The sequence below is a fragment of the Talaromyces rugulosus genome, chromosome III (genome assembly GCF_013368755.1).
Source record: "Talaromyces rugulosus chromosome III, complete sequence".
NCBI classification, from domain to species: Eukaryota; Fungi; Ascomycota; class Eurotiomycetes; order Eurotiales; family Trichocomaceae; genus Talaromyces; species Talaromyces rugulosus.
The window spans coordinates 32,608-59,427 of NC_049563.1; the positions used below are offsets into that span (position 1 = coordinate 32,608).

A 26,820-nucleotide genomic window follows, 5' to 3' on the forward strand; every position below is an offset into this window, starting at 1 on the left:
CGATATGCAGGGGTTAGCACTGCAGTTTCTTCCGTTTGAAATGGATTCGGAACACCGAGTAGGATGCCAATGCTTGGGAGACCGGGGACAAATCTCGGATGTGACGTTCTCCACATCAAATAATATTTGCGGTAACACAACATTTGAAAAGACAGACCCATAAAACAGTGCTGAGAAAGACCAACGAGATCATTATGATCTGTCGAAGCCTTCGAGCAGACCCTGAACAGTACTAAGAAGGGTAATAAAATCTGTTAGCAAAATCTGCCCCGCAGTTGTAATAAAATATCAATTGATATACAGTGATAAGCTGCATTCCCAAAAATCAGACTGTGACATAGCGGTCAGCCATGGTGTCAGTAGTAGCCTCATTTCCTCTCGAAAATTTTTGCCTCAGCCCCAAATGATGGTAGGTAGTCTGCAACCCAAGTCAAGGTATAGTATGGTATCCATAATACACTCACGAGACTCAGTGTCACATTTGTGGTCCGTGCGGATGATCTTCTGCAGGGTGTAGGGAATAAGCACTAACAGACTACTCCGTACAGCAGGCCTGTCCACCAGCTTTTAACGTGCAATACAGTACCAAATCTCACGAGCGGAGAGGAGTGTAGCAACCATCAGCAGGATATATTGATGATGTTCTCCACTTCTTCAGGCTCTTATGACTAAAAAATCTTATTCCTCTGCATTACACATTTTGGTGGCAGCGGAATTAGAAGATAAGATCAAAGCACCTCGGCAAATATAGCTGTCGCCCTGGCACAATCGCAGGGCGTACTTGGATGGGATTTCCAACTCGGCTGCAGCCCCTGTCATCCGTAACGCACTTGGGCTGGGTGTCTCACTACGATGAGTTGCGGACGCTTACCTGCCTTCCACAACAGTTGTGCAGCGGACCTTGGCTGCAAGCAGTTACTTATCAATCTGGGCAATCTTGCTGCAGGAACAGGAACCTGGTAGAGAGATTTGCGAGTAGCCAAGGAGCGCTGTTTGTATTCAGGTGACAGGGGGAAGCTAACAGTCTTGGCCGTTGATGCAGCACTGCCCTAGTCATGATACCGCATATCTCGGTAATTCTATCCTATAAAATTCCCTTATGCACCGCTTTTTACCTGCATCTTTCCTATTCCATGCTTGCATGACGGATACTTGATGACAGCCTTAGACAACGGAAATATATAATATCCCCTAGGGCTAGTTGAGTAGAGTTTAGGGGAGCCTGGTGACTATAATCAATCAGCTTTAAACTCCAAAAACAATACTGTCAATCACTGTAAAAACCGACCGGATTATTCCGTAAACCCAATTATTGGGCATTATAGGCATCTTTCCCCAATCTGGATCGTTTACAGGGGTGGGAATTCTACAGGCAGTCGTGACTCGTGACTATCGATTGTGTTGCATTGCAAAGGCTGTGTGGTCTCGTGTTCATTGCCACGGCGTAGATCAATCAATAACCCTAATCACATGCTTCGAGCTTCCAGATAAGTTATTATTGGCCTAGTAAACGTTCTCGGGGAATAGTCGCTGCTCCATATGTATCAATTGATGTGTGAGCATAGCCTGGCCCATATGCCCGGAGTATATATAGGCTGCTGATTTTATCTTGTTCGGCTTCTTCAGCGACGCGCAATATCCAGTCCTTTTTAATTTGCTAATTATATGTTCTTTGTCTCTATCAAAACGCTCTTTGGACCAAATCCTCATCAGCTCTGCCGCTATCGAAGTAGCAATGCAAATTTCACATTCTCACAACCTCGCGGTACTTCTCTGCATGAAGGTCATCATTGGGATAAATGGACTCCCACTCATTTCGGTCGATAACGGCTCCGTCTTACCTCGCCAAGGCATCACAACACCCCTTGGTATCGACGTAAAGGATCTCGACCTCGGCGATATATCTCCTATCGAGGATGGATGGCTCGAATTAGATAGCGACGATGGAGATGGGAACGATCTTGGATCCAGCTCTGTTTCGAATGCGAACGGGTATTTAGGTTCGATTGGATCCGGCCAAGCAAGCCAGAATGGAAAGTCACTGGAGGGAAGCAGTGCAGCGTGCAGTAAGTTTAAAAGCCAATTTCCGCTTCCCTTTATGCTAACCTACTTGCCTTTTTCAGGTTTAACCGGATGTGTAACCTCCGCGGCAGCAAGCAATGGTAACCAAACAAGCTCCAGTTCCACCAGTACGGGGGGATTAATCAGTGCACCATCGATCAGTGGCCCTCTCATCGAGATAAATAATTAATCATATCATTTATTTCGCACATTTGCCTGCTTTCCTAGAATAATCTTCACACTGAATTAAATCTACCCAAATGGTTACCGAAAACCGTTTGGTTGGGGACAATAAAAACCGAACTGCTCTGGTTTAGACAATCAGGAACGATAACTGATCTATTCTGGTATTGTTTAGATCGCTTTTGGGTTCACCGAACCAAAGGTGACACTCCACTCTACCATGACAATAATGTCGCTACTTGACGCATCAATCCAAAATACCCCTTAGGTCGGGCCTGTATACTTCACTCCGCTAGCTCAGACTCAAAATAGGCTGTGACACACTCTAGGAAGCCGGGCTTCGTGCCAGGATTTCTCACAGAACGTGATTCTGATTACACAGTGGATGGTCTCAATAATAATATCTCGGCCGATGATACCCACCCACAGTCAGATTCAAAAAATTGTCTCGGCCTGTAGACTTGACTGAAGATCCGCCGTATGGGAACGGGGAGAAGTATGACTAGTCCATAACCTACATATTCTGTTCGCTTACACTCTTCATAGGTTCTATTACAAAGTAATATTACAATTTAGAGATGAAAATCAAATTGGATCGTTACCCATCGCCACATATGTAACTCCCCCAAGGGTACTACTTATCCAACCTCACCCATATTATACAAAAGTAAATCAAACACCCACAAAATCAGTTCGTGGCGACACCAGTCAGGCGGACCTTGACATTCCAAAATCCAGAAACAGGTCGGGCCACGACACAATCGCGTTCAAACGCGACATTTGCGGGAGAAGTGTCATATAACTCCATATCGAATCGACGGATGATAGCAGCGAGAACCATATAGACTTCCGCGGTAACGAGACTAGAGTTAAAGTATGAGCAAAAAATACCAAATCAGGCGAGAGACGCGCTCACTTATAACCGATGCAGTTCCGGGGTCCTCGCGAGAAAGGGACCAAGGCCTGGAGCATTTTGTTATGCTGCTTGGGGTCTGCCTCGAGCCAGCGATCCGGGTTGAAAGAATGTGGGTCGGGGAAGGGATCCTCGTGCATATGGATTAGGCGTGCGCTGGCGCTAACGGTACTCTATATGATTGTGATTAGCATCGTTATTGAGCGATGAGACGACATGTCTACTCACTCCTGGTGGCATGGCGTGGCCCTGACAAACTAAGGTTTCCTGCGTGGCCACACGTGCGATGCGAATAGTACCGGGCGAGAATCTGAGCACTTCGTGGAACACGGCCCGCTATTGTTGATTTTTTCGTCAGCATGTGCCCATGTTGAAGTGAACTCGTATCATACCATTAGTGGAAGCTGCTCTAATTGCAGCCACGAAGGGGCGTCTGTCGGTGCAGGCATCACCGCCTTGAGTTCCTCGCGTAGCTTAAGCCAGAGAGGCTGCTGTTGCACTAGTTGGTAGATACCCATCAGTAGGGTGCCGCTCGTAGGCTCAGTTGCGGCGCCCAGGATGATGTTCACGGTCTCGCGGATGAACTCAGGGGACCTGATCTCGGCAGGCATGGAGGGATCAGTCAAAGTTTCCATCACCGTGTTGATACCATGATTCTTGATCACGGGCTCCTTGTTGATTCTCTTCTGTAGCTCATAAATACCAGCCAACTTGGGCCGGAACTGGCACATAAACCAAGGTGGAAGGTGGCTGAGGAGGGGGGTTAGAAACGGAAAAAAGCGGTTGACATGGAACTGGTCCGTCATTTCGCGCATGGCACCCAAGATAACATTATTAAATTGCTTATCTCGGAGAAATCCCAGGTCTTTGCCGTAGGTGAATTCGGTTACTGTGTCGGCTGTCAGGCCCGTAAACTCGTGCTCGAGATCCACCACGCGACCTTCGGTATTGTAGGCTGTCTCGAGGTCTTCCATAACCATGGCAATCTTTCGCTGGATCATAGGAACAATTTCCACAATAGCTTTCTTGGAGAATACAGGGTTGAGATGTTTCCTGCGGACATTGTGATGATCGTGGTCGATGATGCTGGGGAGTGATTCGCTTGAGCGAAGACCAGCCATCGCGGCGAAGCTCTTGTCCCGCTTGCGGCCGCCAGAGGCGCAGATCTCGCCATAGAACGAGGGGTCATTAATATGAACCTGATAGGGGTTGATCCGCACTACAGGGCCTGCTTCTGTGTAAGTGGGAAAGGTCTGTGGTCGTCTGACAATTGCAAGATATATGCACTTACCATATTTCTCGTGCATTTTCTCGACTTCCCACAAATATCTCCCATCGCGGATCACATCGTGATAGAATTCTGGCAGACTCGAGATGGCTGCCAGCTTTGGGCCCGGGATTTTGGCGAGGGGGTGGAAGTACAAACGATAGATTGCTCTCAGGGCGAGAAAGATGACCGCGAGACCGACGTAGACCCACATTATGTCGATTATGGGTTCCCAAGTTGGATAGTGAACATGAGTTTAGTAGAAATCAACATGATAACCATCTGAAATACTTTCATATTTATAGGACGCACGGACGGACAATAAAGATATACCGGTAGAAAGAAATTATATAATCGGTACCATTGGAAGTACTCCGTACTAGGGATTAAATACTGCTAGCCCACAGCAGATCCACAAGATCCAGACCAACTTGGGGGCTAAAAGTTTATCGCAGGCCGCGTCAAATACATAGCGTTATACAGACGTCGAACCAATCAAGTGCCCCGTGAATCAAAAACCTCAGAACCTAGGCACCTTCTGTTTTCCGAACAATCCTCGGATTACTCTACCCTCTATACATGCCCTACAGATAGTAACAAATTATTCAACTAGGTTCATAACAATAATTGGAATTGGTTAACCCGGAAACCCTGTAATCTAAGCATAGGCGCAGGCAGCCTATAAAGCAACCTTGATTAGTTAGAATGCAACGCACTAGTCCTCTCCACTCAGGTCGCCTAAATCGCCCATATTATCCTGTAAAAACCTTTAGTATCATTAATACGACACCCTATCCTGGCAAGATTGCTATAGGTTTTTACGCGGCTGGAATAGCCGAAGCCCGGTCAGGAATTATGCTCTTATTCCTTTTTGACTCATAAAGCTACATTTCTTCTTTACTCCTAGTGAATTATAACTTGCCATGGCCTGTACCCATATACATGTTACTACATTCGTTTGCGTTTTAACATGTTTTCGGGAGAACGAGATCTAACGAGGCGCTGTGGATGTGACTAGCTAGAATAAATGTGCAGGGAATGATTAGTAAAAAAAGGGGCACTCTTGAACGATATCGAATCGTTGATGAATGAAAACGTAAACTCTAATAAAGAACATCAATTGTGCATGGGAATGTTTATGACTCGGTAGCAACATTATTTGTCATTCTCCAATTTTCTCCATGCTCCGGGATTTGAACATTGCCCCTCTCAGCTTTTCTCCCTCGAGCAATATTCCGCCACATACTCTACATAGTGGAGACCACCCTATCATTGCGTGTTTTTCTTTGAATGCCATTATTGAGAGCCGTAATATAAGTAAACCCTCATCTCCCAACATGGGCACTCAGGTCGACCTTACGCACGTAACCCTCAAGAAATTCCTTTCTAAGAAAAGATAGCAACCCCAAACACACTCAGTAAGACCCTTAACCCCTAACATGATATCTATGATGGTAATTTTTCTCTAATCTATGGAAGGCCTACCCCAGGCATTATACTCATAGAAGCGCAAAGAGCTATCAACATGGATTTTATTAATGGCAAAGTTTCCTCCAAGGATTTGAGTTATCCCATTCCATTCTTTTCCCCGCCGTACGAGGCGCCTACTGGAACCATGGAGTGGAACGGAGTCAGCTCGATCATTATACGATACCGCACGGATGGTGAGCTGATTCGACATCTCCTCCCGGACAACCTTACGATCGAGCGCAACCCAATTGTGACTTTGATGATTATTGACTACGGCCCGGCCCCACTGGGAGCCTGCTTTGAAGTGTTTCAAATGGTCGAAGTTCTTTACAACGGCAAGAAATTCAACTTCTCCATCCTCCTAGTCCTCGATAACCCAAGAGCCGTCTACATTGGCCGGGAACTCTTTGGATTTCCGAAGCTTCTTGGCGAGGTAGAATTTAAGCCCTTGCTCGCGGATCAGACTGCCGAGATTCGGGGGCATTGTATCTCACCTTTGGATAATACTACGCCTGCCTTGGAATATTCCTTTAAACCGACCACCCGCTTGTCTAGCGAGGCTGCATCGCAGTTTGGGGGCGGTGGTGCCCCGGTGCTTAACCTTCGGTTGATACCATCTTCTGTGCCTGGGGCGAAACCGTCAGTTCGGGAATTCGTCGAGGTGGATTTCCATCTGGAGGTTGGGGAAGTCTGGGAGGGAGATTGCGAATTCAAATTCCCTTCGACAGCAGAGTCAGAGCCGTTCCATCAACTCCCGGTCGTCGAACGACTATCTACGCATCTGGTCCGGAAGTGCACTTCTTTTGTCACACTTGGAGAACAGGCATTTAGGTTCTAGATGTTGTGATAGAGTTGGTTAACTGGGGATAAATACTACCATGGACATCGGTCGGATCGTACACATTTAATGAGCGGCTTAAGGAGATAGGAGAGAAAAACCAGAACCGATAAGCGCCTTGATATAGGTTCCGCTCTTTGTCATCGGCTAGGTTCTATATCACGAAGGACATATATGAATATCGCAATTGGTGCCTTCTATCTACTTTCGAAGGTGATCTTTCCTGGCTTACATAAACTTGAATATATCGACAGTAACACACATTGGAATGCGAGGAACCTACATCAATATCTAAGCAGTTTCCTCTCTGGGGTATCTCAAGAACAGTGCCGTATTAAGCTAGGCATTCGTGTACTACCGTATGGCTTTTCAGACCTCGCCAAAGTAGCATATCTCCGCCAACTTCTGTCTAGCTAGGGCGATCTGGGTGTTGAGGAACTATTCAAAAACGACCATTATTAAAGTGTGTCGTTCACATGCCTGACGCGTAAAGAGACAAAGTTGCCCCCATATCAAGTATCTCATTATACACGATTCTTTCGTTGAAGACTATAGAATTAATCGCGGTGAACTTATCCACGCGATCAATCCTATAAGAGGTCAGTTGAAATCTACTGGTCAGAACGCCCTAGTAAGTCGCTAGGTTTTCAAGGAAAGACTATATGGCCCGTTTTAATAACTTTGCTAATGTAATACATGATATAGGTCCTAATGTTTTCTGTTATGCATCCGCAACATCTCCATCTCGTCGAAGCATACTACGATGGCCAGAAGTTGAGAATGTGCGGTTCAGCATAAATCATACAATCTGTGTTAGAGGCATAGTTGTGGTTATATAAGACAATATCAAAGATCTATCTGTTATTTGGAAATGAGACGTCAAATAACGACATCTAGATACTTTGGAAGCATACAATACCACCGAAGCCAGACTTGCGAATCTCTGTATATTGTAGGTAGATTGATGGAAAGGCAAATCATGACTAATCCACCTATCTAATACGGAGGCATAACAATTCTCCCAACAAATTTGTACCTTTCTATCAATTGATATTTAGATTCAACCCGTATTGAACATATATCGCGGGTTCTGTTGGCAGCTACCCAGTTGACGTCGTCGCCAGCTGGCTTGTCGCCGATGCGGCTACGCCATGATATATATTATTTAAACTATTGATGAATGAGTGCCTTTCAAGCCGTTATTATTTTACTAATTTCATCTTTCTTCGACACGATGCTTAATCTGCTAGCATTTCACCTTCCAGCAGCAACGCAAGCACGCAGGCTTTCCTGGATGGTTTGCATTTGTAGCACAGTTAGTAGATGCGGTAGACTCGAGCAATCACTGGGAAATGCACAGCAACTGGCCCTGCCCGCGAGAAAGCGCGTCTGCTGAATGATCTAGGTAATTTAGGGTAGTGGCTGAGTTTAGATTATCTGTACTGATAGCATGTAGAAGACGGACTTTCCGGTGTACTTCAAGCATTTCTTCATTGGTATAGCAACGTAGCGGATCGAGATTCTCGCTCATTGAGCGTCGGAACAGCCCAGGGTCCTGCGACACTATAGTAACAGCCTGTCGGAGTTGATGCAGCGTCACTTCACTAATATCGATATCATCGATCTTTATGGGACTGAGTTCTGCCTCCAAGCCCCGGATGATTGCCAGCGTGAGCGTCCTTTTTCCCACACTTGTGCGCCCTACGACAGCAACACGCTCGCCCGGTAGGACGTTGAAACCAATATCATTGAAGACTGGAGGCAGCTCAGGCGCGTACCGAGTTTTGTATCCTTCGAAGTGAACTCCACCCTGCGACGGGCAGTGCTCAGGAATATCGACGGTCCTTATGAATGGCTGCTTAACTTCCTGCTCTATCTCAGTGCATTTAAGGACTCGTTCCAGTGAATTTAGATTCTGTTGGACAATAATATAAAGTTGCACATACCACATGTTTATTTCGTTTAAATTCGCAGCATATGGAAGTACAAGTGTCGCGCTACTGGAGTAAGTTGATTCCAAATTCTATATCACAAAGGCTGCAGTGAAGAACATGATAAAAAGGCCAAGAACATTGACCTGGATAGTAATCCACTGCTGGCTAGCCCATTGGAGCAAATACGGAGAGTACGGTGGAATCGACATTGTGTATTGATGCAATGCATGAGCGATTTGATCCAGAGATTCATGGTCACTACTGGCCACGGGCTGAAAGTCGGTGTGGTTTTTCCTTGCATTTTGCGAACAGAAATAGAAATATGAGATGAAGCATGTAATCACCGAGGCTAGACATGCTCCTAGTAGAATAAGAGTGAGAAGGTAGCTATTCGACACACAGTCTGATAGGCGGTTACCATACCAGAACGGTGAAGAGCACCAAAAGTTCAATGTGCTAGTGATTGTGTTTGCCAGACACAAGGGGCAAGTGTATTCTACTCAAAGCTGCGGAGAGATTGCGGGTGCAAAAGTGTTTCCTAACGTTGTGGAACGTCCGAATGGGCGAATACTAGCCAGGCTTCCGGCAATGAGCTATGATAGGATTACCAATTAGTTACAACACTATGACAAATAATAAAAACACACCGTCTTTGTGTATCATAATCTGGTTGGAAATTTAGAAATATCTCCACTAGCTTAGCTACCAACATCAGATATCTTTGTTGCAGCGTGTTGACATAGTATCAAGGTTCGAATGTAATGTAAGGAGTATGGAATTTGATCTCCTCAGAAAAGTACTCATTACTCGCCGAATAATACCCTCGAGATAAAGAAAATAATGCAAGACCAGCCGGTATGCATGACGAGAAACACAGGACGAAGTTAGGGTGGTTGGCTCAGAGTCCAGTCTTACCACATTCTCGCCAGCGTCAAATGGGTAAATATGGAGTTGGCTTCGGTGGCCGAGACTGTGCATCTACCCTATGCGGAGTTGTACTGTAGAATGAGAACAAAAAAAGAAAAGACAATACAAGGACGGTCAAGCGCCAAGTGGAGTTACTGTAATGTGGTGACTGTGTATTATATCACATTACGAAGGATCGGCATACCGACTGTAATCTATCCCACCTTCAAAAATCGTCTTTTTGAATTAATGTCTTAAAGGGTCCTTAGTATTTTAATTTAATAAGATAATAGGCAGTTGTACATAAAATACCTAAATTATATCTAGAATTCAAAAGAATTTGGATAGAATGTAACTATAATAACTAAGAGAAAAATGGTAGACGTATTACATTAGTAGCTGCAAAACCAAAAATCTGTGAGATTTCTAAATCATAACCTGCGACATAGTGTGACTAGACCCACTATGTCTTAACTTGGGTATTCTTTATTTATCGAAGGAAAGCGGGGACTGAATTTACCGTAATGCCATAAAAGTCTCATTATAGGATACTTGCATATGTGAGAGACAATAAGTTGACTTGCCTTGCTGCTAGTCCGGTCTCTAATAGGTGAACAACCCAAATTCCTGCTCTTAAATAAAGAAAAGTGGAAACAAATAAACAGGAGCCCAGATAAGAAATACTTTTTTAGTTATTCCCTTAAATAAGAGTCCCAGCCATATCAATTGAACAGTGAGCAATGTTAAGGTGGCAACCAGTCATGTCTAGACAAAGCCCTCACCTGGTCAAGGTTCACGAGCTTTGGAAGCTCATACGACAGCGATCGAAGGAGCAGAGCTATGAACTGAACGGGAAATTACTACACATTGCAGAAGTGGTAGCAACTTCACAGTACGTCACTTTAGTATGTTTGTACAAATATCAAAGGCCATTGTCTTGACTGGATGATTAGACAGGCCAGTACGCCACAGCTGTCAGAAGATCCAAAGATCATAAACCGGTTGCAAGATAGCGTGGATGTTTTATTCGACCATTTAGCTAGGGGTTGGTATGTTTACGGTATGTCGCAATGTATCCGGGTTTTCCATTTCGACATGTAGAAACTGATAGTTAATTGCTCGCTTAGGTGTCAACACTGATTTTGGAGGTAGTGCCGACTCGCGTACGACCGAGGTCATAGAGCTACAAAAGGCGCTGATGCAACTCACGCAGAGTGGTATCCCAACGAAACCTTCCAATGGTTCATTGATCCCTGGACACTCCACGCCTCTGGAATGGGTGCGCGCTGCAATGGTCGTGAGATGCAACGCTTCGCTCCGAGGACATTCAGCCGTCTCACTTACCATCATCAAGGCTATAATAAGTTTGTTAGAACATGGTCTAACGCCGGTAGTCCCACTTCGAGGTACCGTATCAGCTTCAGGAGACCTCATGCCTCTCGCCTATGTTACCGGTAGCATTGAGGGAAACCCAGACATTCTCCTCGAAAAGCACGGCAAGGTTTTCCGGTCGCACCAAGCTCTACAAGAGACTGGTCTCGCCCCTGTTTCTCTTGGTCCGAAGGAAGGATTGGGGTTGGTCAATGGAACAGCGTCATCAGCAGGTCTTGGTGCTCTGGTTGTGGCTCAAGCCCACTCACTTGCATTCCTCACACAGGTGTTGACTGGTGGGGCGGTTGAAGTTAGTAGACAATGTACATTTGTGTTATACGAATAGTGAATAACTAACAGCCTTTTATCATCTCAGGCGCTTCGTGGGAGCTCAGAGAGCTTCCATCCGTTCATTGCCCGAGCACGTCCGCACCCAGGGCAGATCGAGTGTGCCCGCAACATTGCCTACTTCCTTGGGGGTTCTCATCTATCTCGAGACGTTCTTGAACCAAAATCCCGTCGACGCGAAGATTTGGTGCAAGACCGATATTCTCTCCGCAGCGCTCCGCAATGGATCGGTCCACAATTAGAAGACTTGTTGCTGGCCGACCAACAAATCAGTATTGATCTGAACTCTTCATGTGACAACCCACTGGTTGATAGTTATTCTAACGACATTTACTACGGTTGTAACTTCCAAGCAGCAGCAGTCACCTCGGCGATGGAAAAAGCCCGCCTCGCGTTGCAGATGTTTGGTCGAATTCTATTTGCACAGAGCACAGAGATGATTGACGTCCATCTCAGTGGCGGCCTTCCTGCCAACCTTGCTGCGGATAACCCTAATATCTCCTTCACCATGAAGGGGGTCGATATTAACATGGCTGCTTATATGGCCGAACTGTCCTATCTCGCCAACCCGATGAGTTCCCACGTGCAGGCAGCAGAAATGCACAACCAGTCAGTCAATTCAATGGCTTTTGCCTCTGCTCGTATGAGCCAAGACGCGATCGACGTGTTGACCAACATGTGTGCCTGCAGCGTCTTCATTGTTTCGCAGGAACTGGACCTTCGCGCTCTTCACATGGCATTCATAGCCGATGCAACCAAAGCTCTTGCGTCGACGATTGAATTGGCATTTTCCAACAAGGTAGAGGATGACCAGTTAAATTCACTTCAAACAAGCGTCCAAGCTAATGTTGATCGCGCTTGGGGATCAACTGCAAAATTGAACCTATATGATCGCTGCGCATCACTTATTGATTCCACCGTGCCCATTGTCCTCTCGCATGTCGGCGGTGCCGTGGCTGACATTACTAAATGGAAGGAACACGCGGTCGGCGTGGTTTGGAAAGTCTGGAAAAAGACGTTTGCGTCCTTTTCAGCTGCTCCCCATACGTCGCACCTTTTGGGCGCTGGATCGCGCGTGCTGTATGATTTCGTACGCATCACGCTTGGTGTACCCTTCCACCAGGGTTTTCTCGAGCACCCGACTGCCGACGGTCAAACTTTTCACGGCCGGCCGAAGAAGACAATTGGTGGATGGATCTCGATCATACGCGAGATTATCCAGTGTGGTTCGATATACGATGATCTATTGGCTCTTGCTGAAGGGTTATTGCCAACAGCTGGCGGCAGGAACTGGACGAATGGAAAAAATAGCACCATGTGTCATGGGTACACGAACGGAGAAGTCCCGGGGTGGGAAAAATCAGAGTAGGCGTATGCAGTGTTTCTTTTTTCCTCCGCTATTTTTGTCTCCTCCACCTGTTGTTTATTTAAATAGTGGCGCTTTAGTTGATTGAAAGGACGGTGAATGGGTAAATCAAAGTGAGATTAATTGAGTATTAGGTTACAGACATACACTAGTAGGAATGGGTGATGTTAGCATCTGTTAACTCTGCCTATACGCAAATGAACACTATCAAACCTGATATTTGATATAAAACGAACCACCTGAGAGCCTACTAAAGGCTGAGTAAGCTCTCAAGCTTAGACGCCAAATCGGAATAAGACGGTAATAGTTAGAAAGTAGGTAGCAGCTGAGATGTCTCCTATATCAGTGTCTCGCACTTTAAATGTGGCTTTATCCAATGATCTTGTATACGCAATGTTTACCTCTAGTAGTACTAGAGCTGTAAAGGTTACTCATGAAAACTTGGTCACGGCGATACTATATTATTGTGGGCCAGGAGGATTTTAAATTAATGCTAATATATCATTTTTGGATAGTTCATTCTACTCATTTGATGCTTGCATCCTTAATTTTTTCTACATTATAAGGTGGCTGTCTCTGTGATCCTAATGATGGACTATGAAGGGTTATATTGGCGTTCTCATGCGAGATTATAAAGTCAACTAGGTTTAGTTTATTCTCTTAGTTTCTTAAACTATGAGCGCGAAATAGTTATTAGACTTAAATGATTTAATTTTAACTAGAGAACTGTTAATATGAACCGGCAACGGGATATGTAGTAATAGTGTTTATCTGCTTACCTGTTTAATATGTATGGGCTGATTGAGTGCACCACGATTCTCTGTTTCAATTTTTTTCTAAATTGAAGATTCTGGTCACTTCAGATATATACATATAGATACCATAGCCGAGGAGTGAATCTCTGGTTAACGGAAATTGGAATTATGGACAAATCAGTGCCAATTGGTGCATTGGGGGAGATACTTATTGAAGGCCCGATTATTATCTAGATATTTTGAATGCACGGTCTATTGGCGAAAAATGAAGCTAGAGTACAAAAGAAAACAGCCCTGGGAAGGAATGCTTTCAACACAGACTCTCTGACTAATCAGAGCATCGCATGTTTAAAAAAAGGGAAATGGGGTAGCTGTTTTTCTGCGCGGTTTCAATTTTTTTTAAATTATATTGTATCCTAGGCCTAACTAATATCAGTCGCAGTAATTAGCTATTATTCGGTGATTTTTCTCCCCATATAGTACAAATCTCATTTATATGCAAATTCGCTCCCATACACTTGGTATGGACAACCCCCTATTGTTAAATGAATCAAGTCACATGTAATTTTTGATCAGTTGACCTAAATCAGAATTTAAATTGCATAATTGTATTGCCATTTTAAAACATCGCATGTTTGCCTCAACTAGTATTGGCAGCTTGTTATGTTATGAATCAAGCGGATTAAATCTTCTCAAGGACAACCAATGTTGCTTTGTCGCCCGCTCCCTTTCTATAGTCCTTGATCTCCACATTAACGACTTTTAGAAGACCTTCCGCCTCTAGTTTTTCGATTTCAGCTTTATAACCCCCTGATTTCCATATCTTATTAAGTATTGTTGCAACGATCAGCCCATTTTTCATGGTAACCCTAACAAATTCTCTCAAGGCAGGGTCAGGACCGACATGACCCTCAGTGAAGGTACCAGCGCATGTCACTATATCATATGATTCGTCTGGTTTCTCGATCTTTTGAGTCAAGTCCCCGAGAACAAGATCTCGATATACACCGGTCTGTCTTGCCACTTTGAGCATAGCTGGCGACAAGTCAATGCCATCAATAGTCACTGTAAGAGACTGTGAAAGGGCTTCTCCAACAAGGCCAGTCCCACAGCCAGCATCCAGGATCGGTCCCCTAGGGTGGATTTTCCACTTGAGAGCGGCTTCGGCGACCAAGACCGGGGCCACATAATTTTGAGACGCGTCTGCTAGGTGATCGTTGTAAGTGGCGGCCCATTCGTGGTAGAGTGCCATGCAGTCTTCAGTACTGTGACTGGCACGGGCTCGGGCGAGGAGGGCGTTTTCAGCTGAGATTTGGATTGTCATGATTGTAGTTTGAGCTTTGAAGGTGTCTATTCTAAAATGTGTGATAAAAGCACTCAGAGTATTAACTGATACAGGATGAACTACACTCTTTAAATAATTTTTAATTTGCCATCGTTTAAGCTTGACACATTCATACACGTACTGGATAGGTGTTGCTTCACATGGAAATGTCCGCATTTCCCCGTCCTTTTTCTGACGCACTGGGCACAGTTAATAACGCTAGAAGTAGCGTACCAGTAGTGCTTAGCTCCTCGATTGCGTCATGCTTCTTCCTTATTGGCCCAGTGTATGTTGCATGCAGCCTGCATTTGGAAATAGACAATGGTAGTATTTAATTTGAAGATATCTAAGATGTTATGCCTTTGCGGGGTCGATAGCGTCAAAAGAGGATACCTACCGTGGCGCGATCTCTCAATAAGGAAACTGACTGCTACCTAGAGAATAGACCCCCTGCTGGCTGCACGCTGGTAACCTGACCAGTCTCCGCACGGATCCCCATTCTACTGTCGCTCTAAACAAGTTTGACGTTTCTCTTGACATCATTGTGCCTCAAAAAGAGCATGGGGTTAGATTGGCGTTGGGGAAATATGTTGAGCAGCTATTAACTCAAGTATTCCGAACTCGGGATTGTGGATTACTGGCTTCTGGTCTCTATGGGTGTATGTGATTGTCTTGGTTTACCTGTCTCATTCAGCAAGATGGAACTTAATAACATAACGTCAAAGACAATAAAAGACAATACGATTTGATATAGGTTAATGATATTGAGGCTGCAACATCTTGCCGCACCGAAACCATGTAAATACGTTGTTGTTAACAATGGGTTGTTTATTGCTGAGGGCTGCGGAACTATCGAAACTCAAATCTATATTGCGTTTGCGGCGCTGACGAGAATAAATGCGTCATAATATTTCTCAGAAGCACCAATCTCCACGAGTTTGGGTTATCGATGTAGCTAATATGTGTGGCTCTCCATAGGGCAGGGGTGGTTGGCACACGGGGGATTCTAGATTCATGCGCCAATGTAGTCTTTGTGCAGGGGACATACTAATCCACAAATCAACCTTCCATCGTCTGGTTTCAGTAGGTGGCACTGACTTGATCGTCACCCGAGATTTAGCGAAATTGAGAAAGGACTGCGGGGATTAATCAACTTTAGATAATGAATTAACATAATGTTTACACCTGGTCATGTTACTTAGGTAGGCATCTATAATGTGCCCGCGGTCATCTTATAAGGTTGGCCGTGCAAATATACACTATTCCTCTTAAGACACCTGTCCAATTTTCTCCTCAAAAGCCTAAGCATTTTATTTTTATTGTTTATTTACGCAACCCAGGACGCTATCCGGCACACCCGCATTATAGGGAGGCATATCCACGCCACAGCTTCCCTCTAAAATGTCGTTATTTTCGAGAGCAAGTTGCAACAGGCATAAAGCCTATATCTATAATGTATCTTAGGAAAAGAATTCTAAAATTTATTAATGTTTTATATACGGTAATAATATATTTTTAAAAATGTTGATAATGTAGTGGTGGCCAGGGGAACTCGCTAAAGATGGAAACTAGTAAAAGCGTGCGCGACTTCGCCAGAATCTAACAGCATGCAGTACATATGTAGTCCTTGTAAGTAGTGCATTTTAAATCACCTTAGCGAAAGCCTTTAATATTGAACTATACCCACTACTAATAAGGCTTCAAGTAGAACAACTACTTAAAAAACAACTGCAGTTTAAATCTACACTAAACTAGTGGATATTATATCAATCCACCTATACGAATAGCAATCTAGCAATAAGATAAACCTTAGATAATTTACCTTTATAGACATATATATCTTAGAAATATTTTAATTTGTTTGTTAAAATCAAACAAAGAGCTATTAGATATTTATTAGAATGGGAATAAAACTTATTATAAGTATTATGTATACTAATATCTTTAACCTTTAATAATATAATAATAAAATGGTGAAAATGAGTCCATAGCAGAGGCTACATGTACTAGCTAGCACTAACTTATTCTAATCTTTTATAAAATTTAGGACACCGAACGCTCTTTCGATATTCTTAATGTGAGGATGCTAAAACATGCTAATTCTATAACACCTGTAATTATGGAACTACACTTATGCATATAGTTGCTAAAAGATTGGAAGCGAATTTGGATTGTTCGTAGGGATCTCGTGAAGCCAACAAGGGAAGTAAGTGTCATAAGAATCGTGAACGCTCAGCCAATCGATAAGTAGCGGACGCTACTTACATAAGCAAGCTGCCTGAAACTCCTATGGAGTAGACTTGCTAATTGTAGGAACGAAGACGGAAGTGACTACACGAGAACTCACGTGATCTGGACAGTGCAGATGCACTGGTTTAGTGAAGACACACCAGGTGGACATACACCCTAAATGGTGCGGCTGCACCATTTCCGTGCAAATACACTTAGTGCAGAACCACCTACCCTGTGCGAGTACACCCGGTGCGGATGCACCCCAGCGGTGCGCATGCACCATGTCAGTGGAAGTGCACCATGGCACGTGACTATGCAGGGAACATAGCCAAACATAGCCAGACTATGTTTGGATATGTCAACAACATAGCCAACAGAGCATCGACTATGCTCGCTATGTTTAGGATCAGCTATATAAGGACACTCATTTACCATCATGTATCTAGCTCATTGTGTTTTATTCTCTCAAGCAAATAGCATATTACTATTACTCTTCAACATACTTTGCAGCCTATCATTGCGATAGTACTCTACTTATCCTAGGATTGCCTTACACAACGTTCTCATCTTGTCTTCTGTTAGCAGAATACCCACCCCGATTCACATCTTGGTGACGAGTTGTTGAACCGATTGACAATAAAACACCCTCATAACACGAAGTTTTGAGAACTAGGTAAGCAATCAAACCTTACTAACGAGCTAATCATGGCAGGAAATAGCAATGCACCAGCAGCAGGACCGGCAACTCCGCGCCCACCTGCAAGACAAGCAAGACCAGTCGATCAAGACAGTGACGATGAACCCGACGAGCAAACCCAGCAAAGATTCACCACGTTGGAAAGAGTCATCGATCAAATGAATGAACACATTCAAAGACTGCAAGCTGCAATCGCTGAAAGAGACGATCATGTCAACCAACTCGAAGCTCAAGTCATGGCTATACCACCTGGCGAAGCTGGAACAGCCGGCAACAGGGTCAAACTACCAAAACCCATGACCTTCGACGGAACTAGATCTAAGTTGAAGACATTTTTGGTCAACATGGAAATGCATATCGAAGCCAACCAGATCACCCATGACAAAAAGAAAATGATCTTTGTGGCATCATGCTTTACCGATGCAGCAGCAGAATGGATACAACCCATGCTAAGTGAATTGTACACTACCGACAGAAGTAGTTGGGGGACTATCACCAGGGAACTGTTTTCGAACTACGGCATGTTCAAACAGAAACTTGGAGAAGCGTTCGGAAACATCGACGAGCTACGGACCGCGGAAAGACAACTAAGATACCTACGACAGACCGGATCCGCTCAGCAGTTGGCAACCAAATTCCGACAGATAGTAACACCACTACACTATGATGATGCTATTCAAATCGCAACCTTTGAGAACATGCTCAAGGAAGAAGTCCAGACGGAACTCATCAAACTCGACCGACCCGACAACATTGACAGATTCATTGAGATGGCGGTCAAGATTGACAACAAACTGTTCGAGATCAAACAGAAGCGACAGGAGTTTCAGAGATGGAAGAAAGTTGGAGGATTCCCTCAGTATGCCAACACATCGGCAAAGCGAGGAACCCAATACGACAAGGACGGCGATGTCAAGATGCAGCTCAACAACGTGATCAGTAAGGAAGAAATGGCCAAGCGCAAGGAAAACAAAGCTTGTTACAAGTGCGGACGAAAAGGACACTTTGCACGACAGTGTCGATCAGGGCAAAACAAACAGAACGGTAACGTCAGCCCTCAAAAAATAACAACAGTCCATCAACAAGTTGCGGCCATACACCAGACAATTGTGACCCCCTCGGACAGTGAGGAGGAGGAGTCAGAAAATGAACAGGTCGACGAAGTCAAGGACTTCTGGGGACCGATACTAGAAAAGGAAATATACGAATCGCTCAAGAAATTCGAGCAAGAAGATAGCCCTGGGCAATCTAAGGGACGCCTCAGACAGAGTTCAGAAAGGGAACCACCCCAGGAAGAAGACGCTAACCCGGAAGAAGCGCAACCTCACCTACGACGAGGTCAAGAGAAAGGACCGATCAGAGAACCTCGCAGAGAAGACCAATACAGCAAAACCGCTGGACGGCGTATTGATGACCTTTCATCAGGAAGTGAAAGCCGACACCCCCTGACGTTTCGAGACGGTGGAAAAGACAGAGAAGTTGACCACGAGGACTCGGATCGAGAATCAGACACCCCGCAACATTCACAGTTAACAAGAACAACAAACCTCAGAAGAGACGCCGCAAGGGCGATCGACCAAGCAAATGAAACAATCAGACTGTTCCAGAAACGACCACCAATCACAAAGAAAGAATGGGATTCAGTCCTAGGAACCAGCACGACGGTTCCAGGAATAAAAATTGAGATTCCAGAAACAAGCAAAGAAGAACTGAAAACAGACAGCGAAGACTCCGAAACAACAGAAGAATTCCCTGAAATCGACTACGAAGAACCAAAACGAGAATGCAGTTGCAAACCACCCAAACCAGTATGTTGGGAAGACTCTATTCAGACATACCGACAACACATCCTCGAATGCGAAAAATGCCACGAGTGGACATTTCACAAATGCGATATGCACGGAAAAAAGAACATCGCACTCGCAAACGAATTCGAATACGTCTCACTCACCAAAGGAACACGGTTGTGCCACCCGATGCTTGGGCATACCGAAAGATGTTCATGCATGTACTACCCACAATATGGAGGACACCATCACAAGAAAATACACTGGACGCAATGCTATGAGTCAAAATGTCCGACTCACCTCGAAGAAAAGGAAAAGAACAAATGGAAGCCAACGGCACCGATGATCATCTATCAACCCATCCCGGACTGCCCGAAGGGCTGGAACGAATGTTGGTGCTACGCAGAAGAAATTTGGCACCCTTTCCATAATAGCATCGAAACTGACCAGTGCTACGCGAAAAAATGTCCATACCACGAAGGACGAGTCATCTACACCGATGAAGACTGGACCGAAATTGTTCTATCACAGAAACGATACCTTGAGAGGCACAGAAAGGGACACCACCTTATTGCCACAACTATCAAGACAGGAGAAACTGTGATCATTATCAAGGGAACAATCAACGGACACGAAGCCAAACTACTCCTCGACTCGGGAGCATCAACGAACTACATTAGCGAAGCATACGTCAAGAAAAACAGGATCCAAACGCACGAGACAAACCTATGGCATACTGTACAAAATTTTGAAGGACAAATCACGATCGAAGGATTCGTACGACGAACTGGAAACATCACACTCAAATCAGGAGAACACGAAGAAAGCATCCAACTGGATTTAAGTCCGTTCGAGCGAAAGGATTTCGACATTATACTCGGAATGACGTGGCTACGGAAACATAATCCTGTCATTGACTGGAAACACGAGACGGTGTCAATAGACCTGAAAACGCTGCAAACAGAGCAGATGGGGATCAAGCCGAACCAGCAGTTGAAGGTGAAACATGCTGAAGAAATAAACGAAATAGGCCGACAAATTGAAACACGAAAGAAACCAAAAGAAATCTACGAAAAAGAACTAAAGGAAGTGCTCGACAAGCTACCAGAAAAATATCGGGACTTTACCGAATTATTTGTGAAGAAAGAATATCGACTACCACAACACGAAACAGAATACGAAGCAGAGATACCGCTCAAGGAAGGAGCACAAGTACCACAAGTGAAGCAACGACAAATCTCACAAGATGAACTCCGAACTACTAAGGAATTCATTGAGAAATTCTTAGCAGCCGGTTACATCAGAGAATCAAAAGCAAAGGCTTCTGCACAAGCAATGTTTGTACCAAAACGCGACGGATCACCACGAATGGTCATCGACTACCGAAAATTAAACAATATGACCGAAGACGACGCAAACAAAGCACCACACCAGGAACAGAAGAGAGATTTATTGCAAGGCGCAAAAATCATGACAATGTTCGACGTTGAATGGGGATACTACAACCTACGAATGAAAAATGACGACATCTGGAAAACAGCATTCCTTACAGACTTGGGACTGTACGAATGGCTAGTAGCGCCTATGGGACTCAAACGGCTACCAGCAGAATTCGCGAGGTTTATGACCCACATCCTACGGGAATACCTTAACCTCTTCGTTGCAGTATACTTCGATGATGTTATAGTCTACTCAAAAGACCCCAAGGAACACGATAACCATGTACGACTGGTTATGACAAAACTCATGGAAGCAGGATTAACTCTCAAAATCAAGAAGTGTGAATTCGACACCACACGAGTCAACTACCTAGGAATGGTATATACAACAAACGGACTAGAAATACCGAAAGAGAAATTAGACGCTATCCTCGAATGGCCAACTCCAACGAACGTCCACGACGTACAATCTTTTCTTGGAGCCAGCGGATACGTTCGACGATATCTTGAGAAATACTCAGACGTTACAACACCAATGACAGAATTGCTGAAAAAAGACGAACCATTCGATTGGACAGCAAGAAGACAACGATCTTTTGAAAACGTTAAAGAACTCGTTAAAATTGCGCCAATATTACAACTGTTTAACCCAGAATTACAAAGCATTCTACGAACAGACGCATCTGGATATGCTCTTGGAGCAATCCATGAACAAATCAATGAAAAAGGAGAAACGCAGATTGTCGCATTCTACTCGAGAAAGTTTACATCGGCGGAAGTTAACTACGACGTCCACGACCGAGAATTACTCGCGATAGTTCAAGCATTTCGACAATGGCGGCACTATCTCCAAGGAGCAAAACATGAAGTAATCGTCAAAAGCGATCATCACAATTTGAAGTACTTCACGACAACAAAAGAATTATCTGGAAGACAAATACGATGGGCCGAAGAACTAGCCAAATTCAATTACAGGATTGAACATATTCCAGGAAAACAAAATGCAGCAGCAGACGCATTAAGCAGACGACCAGATTACGCAATCGGGATAGAACCCCCAAGACAAACATTCTGCAAGAAGAATCAGGAGTTCTACGCCACAATCACAATGCGATCATTGCGACCGCAATAAGAGTTGTTGACGATGATCCGTTCTACGAACGAATGTATCGGGAAACCAACAAGGATCAAAAAATACAAGAAGAATTACAAGCCGGACAAGTTACGAAAAATGTTCAGAAAGGCTTAGCGATATGGAATGGAATGATCAGAGTACCGCAGAATATGACTACGGAAGTCATTCAGCGATACCACGATCCTCCAACAAAAGGACACCAAGGAGTTGAAAGGACAATCGAAATGATTACCCGAACATTCTACTTTCCTTATGTCCGAAAAAGGGTTGAGAATTACATCAGAAACTGCGACGAATGCAACAGAAACAAAGCAGTACACCACAAACCCTTTGGAAAAATGCAAATACCGGAAGTACCAGAAGAAGCATGGAAAAGTATCACTGTTGACTTTATCCAAGGACTACCGCAGTCCAAGGACCCAGTAACAGGAATTACCTACACCGATGCCATGATAACAGTCGACCGACTTACGAAATATGTTATCTTAGAACCAACACCAAAGGATATGACAGCAGAACAATGTGCAAAACTTATGTTACGAAAAGTTTTTGTATGGACCGGATTACCAAACGAACTTATCACAGACCGAGACAAGTTGTTTACATCCAAATATTGGCAGACAATTGCAAAGGCATGCGGAATGCATCACAAGTTATCAACCGCGAATCACCAACAGACTGATGGCCAGTCCGAGAGAATGATTCAAACAGTTGAACAGTATTTTCGACACTATTTAGATTGGGAACAAGACAATTGGGTAGAACTACTACCATTAGCACAGTTCGCATTAAACAATGCAGAAAACGCTACGACAAAACAAGTTCCACATTTTGCGAATCTTGGACGACACCCAAGAATGACATGGTCTGAAGTACCACGAGAAGGATTATCCGAAGCCGCGATAATACAAGCCAACAAACTACAGGCACTCCATCAGACAATATCGAAAGACATCAAGTGGGCTGAAAACCGAATGAAGACCTACTACGACAAGAAGCGCGAGGACGCGCCAATCCTCAAAAAGGGGGAGAAAGTTTACTTACTACGACGAACAATTGGACAGAAAAAATTCAACATTCCAAGCAAGAGACCAAGCAACAAACTTGACGCTATCAAATACGGACCTTTCACAATTCAAGAAAAACTCGCTAACGACAATTACAAACTCCGACTACCAGCAAGAATGAAAGTGCACCCAGTATTTCACATCTCATTATTGGAACCAACCGAAAACCCAGAAAACAGTAACGACGAAGCAACCGAGGATGAATATGAAGTTGAAAACATTCTAAAGAGAAAGTTAGTGGAAGGAAGAATCTTTTACTTAGTCAGCTGGAAAGGATACGGACCGGAACACAACTCATGGGAACCAGTTAGGCACTTGAACTGCCCCGAAAAGATTCGAGCGTTTCGCCAGAAAGAAACTCGGAGAGGACGTGGTCGAACTCGTTGTTAGACGACACGGGAAACTCCTGGATGGCAGCCGCAATCATCTCGTTTGATTTTTGCAGCTCGGCCTCTCGTTTCCGTTCCTCCTCCTCCTTTTCCTCCAAACGCTCCAACTCCTCCACATCCTTTATATCCGTTTGAATAAATTCTCCAGCACGCTTTCGGAGAAGTTTCCTTTGTTTATGCAAACGAGCCCGTTTGGCAAGGAGAGCCTCAAGCTCAGCATTCAACCGATCGTCATCGGCCTCAATCTTCTCTTGAGCCTTGATGAGCTTTTTCCACGCCAGGTCAGACGAGGCCATATCGCGACACTTGCAGCGACCAAAACCAACGCACTCGCTACAGCGACTCGAAATTTCAGATTTAATGCAAACCTTCCCTTGGACTGCACAACGATGACAAGGAATCGGCAGAATAATACCAGACTGTTCGATACGCAGCCGAAGGTTTTTCGTATTTATGTTTTGCTTTGACGACATGGTCAGAACATCACCACCAAGAATGTTAACAAGAAAGAAATTCGCCTACCTATGCGACGGGGGGCCTGCGACTATTTATGTGACTGTCGGGACGCCAGCCTTCGAAGGAGGGGATTGTCATAAGAATCGTGAACGCTCAGCCAATCGATAAGTAGCGGACGCTACTTACATAAGCAAGCTGCCTGAAACTCCTATGGAGTAGACTTGCTAATTGTAGGAACGAAGACGGAAGTGACTACACGAGAACTCACGTGATCTGGACAGTGCAGATGCACTGGTTTAGTGAAGACACACCAGGTGGACATACACCCTAAATGGTGCGGCTGCACCATTTCCGTGCAAATACACTTAGTGCAGAACCACCTACCCTGTGCGAGTACACCCGGTGCGGATGCACCCCAGCGGTGCGCATGCACCATGTCAGTGGAAGTGCACCATGGCACGTGACTATGCAGGGAACATAGCCAAACATAGCCAGACTATGTTTGGATATGTCAACAACATAGCCAACAGAGCATCGACTATGCTCGCTATGTTTAGGATCAGCTATATAAGGACACTCATTTACCATCATGTATCTAGCTCATTGTGTTTTATTCTCTCAAGCAAATAGCATATTACTATTACTCTTCAACATACTTTGCAGCCTATCATTGCGATAGTACTCTACTTATCCTAGGATTGCCTTACACAACGTTCTCATCTTGTCTTCTGTTAGCAGAATACCCACCCCGATTCACATCTTGGTGACGAGTTGTTGAACCGATTGACAGTAAGTTATATATCCTATATTAGTATTACATGTATAAGGAGAGAAAATAGAATGGTATAGAAGAGCCATTCTATATATAAGGTTAGGTTAGCGGTCTCTTTTTGGGTAATCCTATTATTCAGTCATATTGTAAGTTGAGATGCGAAGACGAAATGGCATATTTGGGGAGGGGTGATCGAAAAAACAGGAGACGATGTAATCGACGAACGTACTATGTATATATGTTTTGTATTATCTTCATCAGTCCTTAAATTGTCATGATCATCCCTGTTTCTATTGATGTCTCTATTGATATCGCGATAGACGCCTGCGCACACCCTAACAGTGAAAAAAGACCAAGCTAACCTGTCAGTTAAAGTCACATAATAACCTAGCATTATGATGAATCCAACCAGCATGTCACCGGTTTTAGAAAATGTGGAACCAGAGCTAGGGTGGGCTAATTTGAGCATACTAGTAATAAGAAGGATCATAGAGAGGGTGACGGTGCTATCGCTATAGATGATGAACAGAGGATCTACTTATCTGGAGGAAGTTATGGTTTGAAATTTCTAGCGTCTGTTGGTATATTCTGTTTAAAATAAGTGAGAAGCCGTTTTTAATATATCAATAACATGTACATATAACTGATTGGAGCTTACACTTCATGTGCGACCTCCACGATAGCAAGCATCGAGGGTGATAGACCAATATTCTCTTAATCAAGCTTACGATGATCCCGGAGCCAGTCTTTTTCCCTGACATATCAATCACCACAATAATAAGCAGGATGGTGCAGAATGATACAATGTAACCCGAACCCTTTGTATGATGTAAAATACAGACGTGTATAACAGAGCTTCAAATATGAAAAAATATAAATCAATAAGGTCAGTTTTCGTAGATATTATTGAAGATTACAGATATCGCAAATTAAATCTATATTGTTACTATTTTTAATCTAGAAAGAAAAGAAAAAGAAATCCAGCCGTTAAATGTCCAATTGGCTTTCTAAGAGATAGTTTATCTTGGGGCTATTGCTGGTTGAAGAGACAGATAGCAGTATTTTATTTTATTTTAGGAATATTAAATGACGTGTGACGTACAGAGCCATATTGTACACATGAGCCATACATTGGTTTATTGGAATGCATGGAGCAATATAACAAGGCGCTTTTAGCAATATTGTTATGATAGTACACGCGCTCCAAACTATTCAAGTACACCTCTGATAGATCCTTGTTGAAACCACTTTGACCTATCCATCGTCTGCTTCAATCTTTCTAGAGCATCTGCAGTAAAGATAGCGATATTCACTAGCAAGAGGGAGGTGGGTGCCTAGCATAGTCTAACTGACACTTGGCACAACATAAGCGAAGAAGGCCACGAAATGGTTCCTTTTTGGAATAAGGTATTTTTTTCAGGGCAATGTGCTATGAACTATTCAATCAAGTAAATATTACGCGACTAGGTCGGCCCAGTCCAGTACTGGATGAGCACGAGTATTATTAACAATCACCACAGATTGTCACCATATATCGTCTATTCATGCACGAGAGGGGTACTCTGAATTTTTCTTGTTTCTCTTTTTTCGCGATAAAAAGAAGAACACAAGCCACCGGGAAGGCGAAAGCAGAGCTTTACCTGGGGCTGAGCTACCGAAACAATGTTAGCTCGAATTATGGACTACTAAAATTGTAAGGAAAACCACATAAACGTATCTATCTTCTAGGCTGAGCATAAAGCGGCACCATGCTGAGCAGCTATATCTACATACAGAGGATGTAAACGGTACCGAGAATGCAAACAGCACAGACGATGCAAACAATACAAATAGTGCAAACATTGTAATGCAAACAGGCAAAATTGAGTTTGATGAGTTCGAGGACAGAGCTGATTCGTCAATTATATTTGTTTCGTGTCACGACCGGACATGATGATAAATCAGGCCTCATAGCTAGTTAAGAAAACAAGCCTGCGTTTTCCCGGATGACAAATTCCAATAGAGCGAAGCACAAGTGGCTATGGCTCGGCGACATGATGGCACAGGATCGGGAATAATATCCTCCGTATTCGTTCCAAGTTCCTATAAGTCTACATAATACTCAGTTATG

The 26,820-nt window shown here is 44.0% G+C and overlaps 7 protein-coding genes across 7 annotated transcripts; 4 read left to right on the top strand and 3 right to left on the bottom strand.

Annotated features, from left to right (window-relative positions):
* Positions 1-1,735: 1,735 nt before the first annotated feature.
* On the top strand, positions 1,736-2,251 carry TRUGW13939_04864 (uncharacterized protein; the record flags this gene model as incomplete). The annotated part of the gene is made up of 2 exons (XM_035488029.1): positions 1,736-2,066; positions 2,124-2,251. 2 exons carry the CDS (start codon positions 1,736-1,738, stop codon positions 2,249-2,251), a joined length of 459 nt encoding a protein of 152 aa, XP_035343922.1.
* A 681-nt stretch (positions 2,252-2,932) lies between these two features.
* Positions 2,933-4,638, bottom strand: TRUGW13939_04865 (uncharacterized protein; the record flags this gene model as incomplete). The annotated part of the gene is made up of 5 exons (XM_035488030.1): positions 2,933-3,107; positions 3,161-3,330; positions 3,386-3,493; positions 3,550-4,391; positions 4,449-4,638. The coding sequence occupies 5 exons, from the start codon at positions 4,636-4,638 to the stop codon at positions 2,933-2,935; spliced, it is 1,485 nt and encodes a 494-aa protein (XP_035343923.1).
* Positions 4,639-5,949: 1,311 nt separating this feature from the next.
* Positions 5,950-6,732, top strand: TRUGW13939_04866 (uncharacterized protein; the record flags this gene model as incomplete). The annotated part of the gene is made up of 1 exon (XM_035488031.1): positions 5,950-6,732. The coding sequence occupies one exon, from the start codon at positions 5,950-5,952 to the stop codon at positions 6,730-6,732; it is 783 nt and encodes a 260-aa protein (XP_035343924.1).
* A 1,342-nt stretch (positions 6,733-8,074) lies between these two features.
* Positions 8,075-8,683, bottom strand: TRUGW13939_04867 (uncharacterized protein; the record flags this gene model as incomplete). Its single annotated transcript, XM_035488032.1, has 1 exon — positions 8,075-8,683. One exon carries the CDS (start codon positions 8,681-8,683, stop codon positions 8,075-8,077), a length of 609 nt encoding a protein of 202 aa, XP_035343925.1.
* A 1,650-nt stretch (positions 8,684-10,333) lies between these two features.
* On the top strand, positions 10,334-12,660 carry TRUGW13939_04868 (uncharacterized protein; the record flags this gene model as incomplete). Its single annotated transcript, XM_035488033.1, has 4 exons — positions 10,334-10,464; positions 10,526-10,632; positions 10,700-11,253; positions 11,320-12,660. The coding sequence occupies 4 exons, from the start codon at positions 10,334-10,336 to the stop codon at positions 12,658-12,660; spliced, it is 2,133 nt and encodes a 710-aa protein (XP_035343926.1).
* A 1,434-nt stretch (positions 12,661-14,094) lies between these two features.
* Positions 14,095-14,736, bottom strand: TRUGW13939_04869 (uncharacterized protein; the record flags this gene model as incomplete). The annotated part of the gene is made up of 1 exon (XM_035488034.1): positions 14,095-14,736. One exon carries the CDS (start codon positions 14,734-14,736, stop codon positions 14,095-14,097), a length of 642 nt encoding a protein of 213 aa, XP_035343927.1.
* Positions 14,737-17,682: 2,946 nt separating this feature from the next.
* On the top strand, positions 17,683-20,677 carry TRUGW13939_04870 (uncharacterized protein; the record flags this gene model as incomplete). Its single annotated transcript, XM_035488035.1, has 2 exons — positions 17,683-20,589; positions 20,639-20,677. Coding segments are annotated over 2 exons (2,946 nt in total), but the record flags the coding sequence as incomplete, so codon positions are not given.
* Positions 20,678-26,820: the final 6,143 nt, after the last annotated feature.